Source organism: Ptychodera flava, unplaced genomic scaffold (assembly GCF_041260155.1).
Source record: "Ptychodera flava strain L36383 unplaced genomic scaffold, AS_Pfla_20210202 Scaffold_50__1_contigs__length_938362_pilon, whole genome shotgun sequence".
Lineage (NCBI taxonomy): Eukaryota > Metazoa > Hemichordata > Enteropneusta > Ptychoderidae > Ptychodera > Ptychodera flava.
Genome location: NW_027248372.1, coordinates 352,294 through 362,602, shown reverse-complemented (window position 1 = coordinate 362,602; position 10,309 = coordinate 352,294). Strand labels below are relative to the sequence as shown.

The window sequence follows — 10,309 nt, the reverse complement described above, 5'->3', positions numbered from 1 at the left end:
GCCTTGGAGTCTTTTTTTGTCATCGCCATGGCGAAGGTCAAAAAACGCTGTTCTGGGACTAAACTACTACCGAATATGATTGGTCAGATTGGTCACTCACAAAGTCAAGGTTCTCAAGGCAGAATATCTTACTCCTGATCACATGGCTGAGTGAAATGATACTACCCATCATGTGTCGTGTCTTTTCAAAAACGAAAACCTACATCATTAAAGAATATACTAGTATGCCAAGGGACTTTTGATGCTCTGTCTGATAAGGGCTTGTAAGTACAAAATATATAACATGGTTTTCACATGCTGCATTAAATTCTGCAACTAGACATACAGATCAAATTTATTGAAGCACAATGGATGTACAGTTTTATGAAAATGGGGAATAAAACTCAATTACAGGCAACTGTGATGAAAAAAAAAATTATTGAACTGACAAAGTACTGGTATGTACAAAACAATATTGAATTGCATCACCATTTCTTTATCTTTTGTGTACATGCATCATTTTGTAATATTTGTTATTTGCAAATAATTTTACAATACAAGCAGAGTGCTAATTTAACAAATCAATTTGAATAGAAAACTTCATCAATGATTGGATCATTTAAATAACACCTAATTTTCACATATATTTACAGCACATCAAAATGACATAAGAATGCTCATCTCAGAGATGACAAGGTAGAGTGTTAGCTTTACATAGAAATTACTCAATCTGACCAAAATTAAAATATACCAGTGTGAACAAGTTTTACCTTTTATTATATGGGGTTTATTGATCATTCATTGATGCAACATTTCCTTGTCTAAGCCATGGCTAGACTCTCTCACAGCCCCTTCGTTCGCTATACAGGTAAGCGCCCTCAACGGTCTTTCTAACAAGCCATGCTCACTGAGCCAGCCAGCCATGCAAGAGAGTCTAAGCCATGGCTAAAAGGCTTAGAGAAAGCCCATGGTACAAATATCTTTGTTTGATTTTCTATGCAATATTGTAAACTCATACATTCCTACCTCCCATTGTAACTGTACAGACATACCGGTATAATTCCAGTTCAAGCAATTCAGGTGTTAAATTTAAGACTTACAAAGGGGAAAACTTCATACCATTGGTTTTCAACATTTAGGAAAGCCCTCTACAGTCCAAAAAAGGAATTACAGTTATTGATACTGGAAAGCCACTGTCTTAAAGACTTACTTTACAATCTATGGAAAAAGATTTGAGCTACATATTAGTGTATCTACTTGTAACTTTGTCAATGTCTATGACAAATTATGAGTTTCAATCTTTTGGACATGTCTTGATCACTTTATTGAAAAGTAAATTTAGGGAACATTACCTCAAGGCTGCGTAAAACTCAAGGACTTTTTGAGGTCCAAAATACCATTTTTAAGATATCACTTTAGATATTTTTACAATATTACAACAAATCATATATCTTGTTGTTTTTCAAAATTGTGGGTGGATGATCAATTATTAAGGACTCAATTCATTTTCAAGGACTTTTCAAAGACTTTCAGAAGGCTGTAAAATTCAAGGGCTTTCCAGGAGAGTACCAATCCTGGTAATGTGTCTGTAATATGCTAATTCAACTGCTGTTTAATACTTGGTTGATTTTCACATAGACCCTACAGGAAAACATTTCATGTAGAGTCTATGATTTCCAATAGGTTTATCAGAATCACGGCATGGGCAGGATAATTAACTGACATTGTAAAACAATTAAAAATGAAAGAATGTCTTAGAACAAAGTACATTTCAATCTTTACTTGTCACTTGAAATAGAAGCAAAGCGACTTTACAGTATATAATATTCCATTTTTCTTTGAAAAAAAGAAAATTTTCCAATTTTGAAAGAATTATCAGTGAAGTTTTTGACACCTGGAGCCAATCCTGATTGTACGATGCGTGTGGTGATTATGCAGATACCACAGATATATGACGAAGAGAAATCCACCGATCAAAATGCTGACAGAGACGATGACTATCATCTGCAGTGGATAGGGTAGAACAGCGCCATCTATGAACACCTGGAACAAAACAACAATTAACCTAAGAAAGATCTTTATTGTCATAATTAAGTAACAGAGACTGTAACTTTTTCATCAAATTGTTCAACATTGGTTTGTCATAAAAAGAAATGATAAGATTTGTTTGCCTTACCTGAAGTTCATCTTCAAGTTCACAGTATGAGAAGCCTGGGATAACCTTGGCTCTAAAGTGATATAGACCTGACCCCTGAAAGATAACAGTTTACAATTCCAAGTTGAAAGAGGAATATGACACATGACTATATCTCATGTTTCATTATGTGCCTACCAAATTGTCTCCCTATCCAGACTTTTATTTTGTTTTTCGAGGAAAATGGAAGTTTTGAATCATTTTAAGCAGCAATTTTTATAATGTGGATTAAAACATGTGCTGCAGTTGCTGTGATGCAAGCTTGATGTTGAATATGAACCAAGCATATACTGGTGAATACAACTGATATCCTATATCATGTACTACATGCTCATAATGATTGCTGATAATTTTCTGAAAATTGAGAGTGATTGAAACAGATTACAGTAATCTCTCTCCAGTCATATTCAAATCTTTTAATACCGGTATATCATGTTCACATCAGGGAGTAATGCTTGCATTGCTATTTTGTTGAACACACCAGGCTAAAGGTACCGGTCTGCACATGATGCATAATGCATGACTTGGAAATATCTTGATTTTATCTGACATGGTTAATCATGACTTTGAACGGTTTGCTGGAAAAATCTTTACATTTCGCTGTTTTTTGAGGTAATATACTAAGACAACAATTAGTCCATGGAACAAACACAGAAGTTGGATACACGTAAAGTTGCCTGTTATTACATTTTGGTGCAAATGCAAAAAAAACCACAGACATCCAAAATTTGGCTATTATAGATTCCAAGAATGAATATGGAGGAACTTGTAGGGATGATATGACTTGCAATAATTGGTAAACTACTACCCAGTCATTGTGCACACACCAGACAGGTGTATGTTGACCAAAACATAATATATCTTATTTTATGTCCTGGCATATTTGTATCCAATTAAAGCAATTGTTGTCTTACCTGCATGATAATTTTAGCTGTGTTAGGATCCAGGTACTCTGATCTGTTTACTAGTCTGTCATCTGATATCATGGCATCCAAGCTAGGTGTCGGTGTGTCTGAAATATATGGAGAATACTATATGACTAAAATAATGTCTGTCTTATTCAAAGCAGTATAATTCTATTTTTAACTAATTGCTAATTTTTTCCAAATTTCAGAAAATGATCAGTTTGGTAAGGTATGCAAGCATAATTTTTCAAGGCATGCCTATAACAAGGAGGAACTATCAAATATGTCAGTGTCTGTTTTACAGGACTTACTTTGCACAAAATAGTCTTCTCTGCCATTGACTTCCTCCAATGTGATCACATACGGTGATGTCATCAACACTTCCATCTCATCTGTATGCAGGAAGAATTTGAGTGGCAGCTTGCCTGATGCCTGTCTTACTCTATACACCTATGATGTGAGTAAAGCAATGTCCACTGTTGGTTAGACTCACAATAATTCTTCAACAGTTGTAATGAAATAGACGAATTTTATGACAACAGGTGACAATATCATATATTGGAGTCAACCTCTCATCACTATGGTATGGCTCACACTCATTGTTATCAATGGTGATTGATGGACTTGTTTACAGTGAATAGGGGTAAACAGGTAAAATCTGAGGGGCTGACTAACTTGATTTACATATCAGGTATTAGAAATGATACAAACTGTTCATATCTATTAATGTTTACAGATGACAAAGTACATGTGCTTGAAGAGATGAAACCAGAACAATTCTGTGGACTGGAATGTATTGAAGATTGAATATAGAAAGCAGTGTACTTTATTTCAGAGCTGATGTTTCCTTTCATAAGTCTAGACTAAACTGCATGAACATCATCAATTCAAGCTGTTGCATATCAGAAGGCACTTGTTCACTTTTTACGACAGGAAACTAAAAGTTAAACAGAATGATCATTTTGACTATGCTTCAAACACTGTGTTCACTTACCCTCTGTTTACAATCTGAATACTTGGCTAAATTGGAATATCTCATCATGTCTGTACAGTTACACTCGTCTTGGCTTTGTTTGCCAGCACACTGCTTGAATCTCCAACTTTCCTGTCAACCAGATGGAGAAGCCAAAATTTGTAAATTTCACTGTAACCATAAGCCACCCCTTAAATAGATTGTGCAAATACACCTTGTAAGGGAGTAGAGGGGAGGGGAGGTTGTGGGGCAACTCTGGCAATCAGTAAATCAGAGGGAGAAATAATGAACTGTGACTAACTCCCCCCATTCTAAATTGGTATCTAAATATACCTTGGAAGTGATTCATGGAGGGGAGGGTGTACAGCAAATCTGGAAATGAATAATTGAATAAATCAGATGGAAAATGTAAATAAACCATGACTATCACTGTCCAACTGACTTTCTTGTCACAGAAGAAATATGCAAGTCCAGCCATGGAAGAATTAATCGGATGGCTGTTGGTATAAAAGAAATGTAGTTTATTTGAGTGTCACATAAAATAAAGCTCTGGAAAAATCATACAAAACACATGTACCATACAAGCTACTTCAACATTTGAAACATAAATATGAAAAAGGAGTATGTACATGTACTAGTCTAAGTATATTCTCATATACACTGAAAATCATAACATCATTTAATCCTCTATCCACAGAAATTTGTAACACCATGGTTTCAATTGGGTGACTGGACCTATACATAGGGAATTGGGTGAAAGGGTTAAATAAAGGAAAGGGGATCGAGAAAGAGGTATAAAATGTAAGTCAGCATTTGATAAGACAGGATGGAGATGATCTTACCTGAGATACCTGGAACATGTTTCTTGGTATTGGCTTGCTTGGATCTACATTGTACACATGAGGACTCATAGGGATTGCAATGCCATATTTGGATGGTGGCCGATAGTTGACCTTGATAAGAAGAGAATTCATTGGTTATGTGCAATGAACTTGACAAAGGAAAGTAAATTCCTGATCTGCCATAATAACAAAGATAATGACAGGTGTAACATTGACTTTCTAACCTGTGCATGGTACATTATATATGCAAACTTACCAATCAATCAATTAAAAATTCAAAAAATATTTTGTATACTTTACAAATATTTCACTTAGAACTTATATGCAAAGTATGTGAACTCTCAACTTCTAAAGTGTGATTGAGTTTTACAGAACATGAACAAAGTGTTTCTGAATAATTCTGCATAATTTGGTCATCAGCGACTTCTATACACCCACAGTATTTCCATAGCCTTACGCTGACTTAAAAGTGAATAAGAAATAAGACAGAGGGTGATAGTGATACAATTACTGACTAGAGAGGGAGAGACAGAAGCAGACAGATAGACAGTCAGACAGAGACACAGACAGACAGAGGGCAGCCGGAGACAGAGAAAGGCAGAGCAATAGTACAACACTAACCTCCAAGTCAAACAGCAAAGGTCTTTTTCTGAATGTATCATCTTTAGGATTGCCATGCAAATAGTCTTCCATAGAGATGACATAGGGATACTCATATCGCAGTCTCTTACCAGGAGGGCATGAACACAGTATTGTTACAGTGTAGGATGTCTTTGGGCATTTCAGTGATGCCTGCCATAGATGTACGGTAACTTTGACCTTCCCCTGAAATAGAGCGGTGAGGTACAAAGGTGTTGCACTATACACTGGTATCGTCAAAAATGATTTGGGTATATATAAGGCAAGTATGGCATTGTTAGACCATCAACTTCATAAATGATGATCAACTTGATGATATTTCAAAAGCATGGTGTAGATACATTAATACACACATTTTGTAAATCTTGAACACCAAAGCAGCACAGGTGGTTGATAGTTTTATTTATGCATTAACTGAAACAACGACTCTCTACATGAAACTGAGGGCCTCAGAATGCAAACTCTATTTTTTCATTCTCCTAATTAACTTCCTGATGAGAGCTACCAATATATCACAAATATGCCACTCTTCAGGCTTGAAGGGATTATTTTCTGCTTTGTATTTTTGTTTGAAGGGATTAAAAGCAACTGGAAATGGCAATAGCGCCCTCTAGAGTTACTTTGAAAAACTACTTGACAGTTGAAGTGAGGGCAATGAAGAATTTGAGATGACAATACTTTCACATGTGGATTTTGGTCACTATTGCACTACTAGTAGTGCTATTTTTAGAAATGGTACTACCAAAAAAAATGACATGAGGAAAGAAGATGACAATCTTACCGGAAAATAGACCTCATGTCTGAGAGTGACAGTTAGCATTTGATAGCCATGCCTATCAACACTGTATCTAGAATCAGTTTTTCACCAAGTGTGGACTGCTGACAGTGACATAGAGCAAGGTTTTGCATCTGGTAAAACTGTTATATAAAAAAAAACATGAATAAGTAAATAAACAATGAACACCATCACCGTATGTTTCATGTTGAGGTTTCACACAGTGGACAAAAAATGAAGTAAATCATTCATATTTGCATGGGAGAACATGCACAATGTGATTAGTTTACAATGTCTTTGATAAGTGAATAAATCTTTCATTGTTTGGTAACTCAGGTAACATTTGTCTGCTCTCCTTTCCAAAATAACCACATTTTGCAAATAAAATTGATGTAAAATCAAAATCACAATTTCTTGCTTTCCATTCTTCTCACAATCACTTTCACACTCACCTGAAACACAATAGGGAAATGTGGGAAATTCTTTGCAAAGCCTGACAGGAAGGCTACCAATCTATGATTGAGGAAATTTCTGCCTAACTTACTTCCATTTTTCCTGATTGCAGACACAGAGAAAGTGAAGTTGTCTCCGACATCCAAGTATTGCATAGGATACTGTGACACCACTTTATCAGGAATCAAGATATGCTGGCATTCATCTTCAGCAAGTGTCCAGTTCTGTAGATTATACAGGCGCCATCTAGAGGGTTGAAGCTGAAAGTCAGACTTCAAGGCTGTAACACTCTGTCCAACCATGTGAGTGTTGTTGATGTACTCTGTCAACAGCACACTGGGCTGCCTTGGGGATATAATGGTCTTGCCGACATCATCTGATGACCAACCAACTTCTGCAAACAATATATTCACCGAGAAATGTGCTAATTATGGTGAGGTCTAACAGAATAGTTGATATCAAGAACCTCATATATAGCAACATGTTGGCTGACACACCATTGACTTATGTGGTGACATTGGAAGACTACTAAGGAAATTGGGGTGAAAGGTTAGAGGCCTTTGACCTTCTGGTCTAGACCACAACATCCTGTAAACTTTACACTGGCATTAGCAAAGGCTTAAAGCCTATAATCGTCTCTAGATTATACACAAACAATTCTCTTTACATTCCTGGGGAAGTTTTTGTGGTCACTTGAAACCACAGCAGCTTTGATCCTGTGCTAACACAGCATCTTTTGGCAGTTTCATTCTCTCCTAACCCTGTATTCATCAAAACTTCATGACTTTAAATCATCTACTATTTAATATCCTGTTGTTTGTAATTTGATACATAGAAAAGTGAAAAAAATAATTCACCCACCTGTTGCATTTATTTCTAGGTATACTGTATTTCTATTGAAAGGGGCTATACCTGTGAGTGTAATCAAAAGACAATAATAAGAAAGCTGCATGACTTTGCTTTAAGAGGTCTAGTGCCTACTTTGACATAATGTTTCCATGGAAATCTTCAGTCATTTTGTTTAGAATGAACCAGTTCCTTACAAATGATTTTTCTCTAGATGGAGTTCAGCATTAAACCACATTTTGACATCCACAATCACTGTGTAAACTGCGACCATCTAGAACTATAAACTTACACTTATCAGTATATCCTCGTACTTGACCTTATTTTACATACTGTTGATCATGCAGACATTTCTGTACAGTCAGGTTGAACTAAACTTGGTGGACAAGTAAATTCTAGCAGTGGCAACCTGTCAAAGTGTATTAGATTGATACTCAAAAGTTTGGTGAGAGAGTTGCTATTGCAAAACTCTTCCAGACATGATCAGTCTCATCCTACACATGCACGCTAGTTAGTTCTGATACAGTGTACGTCGAAGAAAGTGAAAGTCTTCATTGTCCTATTTATTAATTTCCTCTTGAGATAAAATCCCTCATCCACAGAAAGTCACACTTACCTAGACCCTGCATGATTAGATTTGATGACTCATGTTGCAGAGGAGAGATTACATATCCTTTGATGTAAGTTCTAAAGATGTCTGGAGATGGAAACTGTTTCACTGCTATGATCAAGACCTTACCACCAGAACTGAAATATATATATTAGATACTCCATCAAACACTGATGTAGAATCAGTCAACACTCTGATGTAAACTGAAAAAACACATAAAGTCAACATGCCTGTACTACAGCAGTACACAACACAGAGATAATGCAAATATATTGGATATGAAACTGTATTTTTACACTGTTCATGACTTCAGACACTGCAGAATTCTGGTATCATTGTGTTTGGAGTCTTTGAAATTTGCACACTAAATATTCTTATTCAGAATTACAGAAATGTAAGAATTACAGGAAAAATAAGAGGGTGCATCAAACAGGATCACCATCTAAGAAACTGTCAAACTGTGCCAGAAATAGCAAGGGTATAGGGCTGGTGTACATTATTTGGAATAATTCTTGGCTTTTTTTGCTTTCTCTTGCTGCTGATGTTTAATATGCCTCTCACCTGAAGTTTAATGTCTTCCACAAATTGGCTCTAGTGACGACAGAAGTGTTTCTGCTATTGTCATTGTACTCAAAGAGATAGATTTCTTTGTCAGTGAATGGTTGCACTGCCAGCAAACTGCTCTGCGATGTCTCATGTTTCTGAATGGGAACAAATAATGCATGCTGAGTGAGGGAGGGAAAAGTGTACAACTATGAAAACAGATTCTGTACAAACTCTGATGAAAGATATACAGTACGTTTTGACATCATAACTCAGACTATAACAAAAACATAGTTTATACACAAAATGTTTGACTTGGGACACAAGCAGCAGTTTCTGATGAAATACTGCTTTAATACTGGGTGGAGTAAACATAACTTGGCATATCCTTGCTTCACATTTGAAATTGTTTGTAATTTTCTAACACTCCAACTTTGTTACACAGATGTTTCTTTAAGCATGCATCCTCAAAATGCTATGCATAAGCATGCGAATCATGTGATTTGAAAACAAAATACTTTGCAATATGACACTTGCCTATCTAACATAATGGTCTTTGTCTAATCTTTCAACGTTTTTCAACATGGGCCACTTACCTGAATACTATTTGGAATATCTATCTGTCTTGCCTGAAGTTTTGATGTTGAAGGCAACCATTCGACCAGATGTACATTTCCTTGAAAATCCAGGTGAACACCTGGTATGGTTTCTGATGAGGCCATTGAGATCAAAACCAGTCTGGAGACACCTGCGATAATCCAGATGAGGAGACAATTCTAAAAATGTGTGGAGATAAGCTGGTAGCTATATTGTCAAAATGCTTGGCATTGAGTCGAGGTACATGTATATGGGTCCCTGCAATTGCAGTAAAACAAACATGATGTACACAAAGTTCTATCCTGCCTCCCTGTTCTTCAAGGGTGCTTGCTACACCGATGGTAAACACAACCTACTGTACACTTATTTCGCACACTGTTCACCACTAGCACATACTGTTAGCCATTTCTATGCAAACCAAAAGAATGGATACAAATCTTGAAAATGAAACTAAACTGAAGTGTGCACATGTCCTGTAGCTACTAAGCATGTATAGCAGAGTTGAAGACAGCTTGAGGAAAGCCATTTTTGTATATAATTGCTAGAAAACACATGTGTAATGTGTATAGAGAGAGTATACATGTACATGTGCTTCAAACACACTGCCCCTACCCCATTAATTGTTCTTGCCCACTTGAGTACCACACCTTTTTCTACATCACAGGTAAACATGAAGTATTTGAATTTTCATTGCAGTTGATAAGTAGCATGCACCATTTACACACTGCCTCAATGGACTGAGAACACAAAACTATCTGAAAAACTGGCACACTAATGTGAAATGTAATATGAAGAGATACAATTCATGTTTGTCCGTGAAATGTTAACACACACGTACCTGCACTTCCAGAGTAAATATTTCCCATATCCGTTGTGAAAACCACTGTATCATGGTATTGGTTGGCTGTCCATTTCACCACAGTTTCTCCATCAGGTAATTTCAACAACCTGGT

The 10,309-nt window shown here is 36.3% G+C and overlaps 1 protein-coding gene and 1 long non-coding RNA gene across 2 annotated transcripts; both read right to left on the bottom strand.

Moving 5' to 3' along the window:
* Positions 1-271: 271 nt before the first annotated feature.
* LOC139128335 (cation channel sperm-associated auxiliary subunit beta-like) lies at positions 272-7,180 on the bottom strand. Its single transcript, XM_070694131.1, has 9 exons — positions 6,852-7,180; positions 6,314-6,450; positions 5,515-5,718; positions 4,894-5,004; positions 4,073-4,183; positions 3,390-3,528; positions 3,088-3,185; positions 2,156-2,230; positions 272-2,022 (listed from the first exon to the last, which is right to left on the bottom strand). Exons 2-9 carry the CDS (start codon positions 6,350-6,352, stop codon positions 1,855-1,857), a joined length of 945 nt encoding a protein of 314 aa, XP_070550232.1. The 5' UTR covers positions 6,353-6,450; positions 6,852-7,180; the 3' UTR covers positions 272-1,854.
* A 1,040-nt stretch (positions 7,181-8,220) lies between these two features.
* On the bottom strand, positions 8,221-9,511 carry LOC139128365 (uncharacterized). Its single transcript, XR_011551272.1, has 3 exons — positions 9,356-9,511; positions 8,778-8,917; positions 8,221-8,353 (listed from the first exon to the last, which is right to left on the bottom strand). It is a non-coding gene; the product is annotated as an uncharacterized lncRNA (long non-coding RNA).
* Positions 9,512-10,309: the final 798 nt, after the last annotated feature.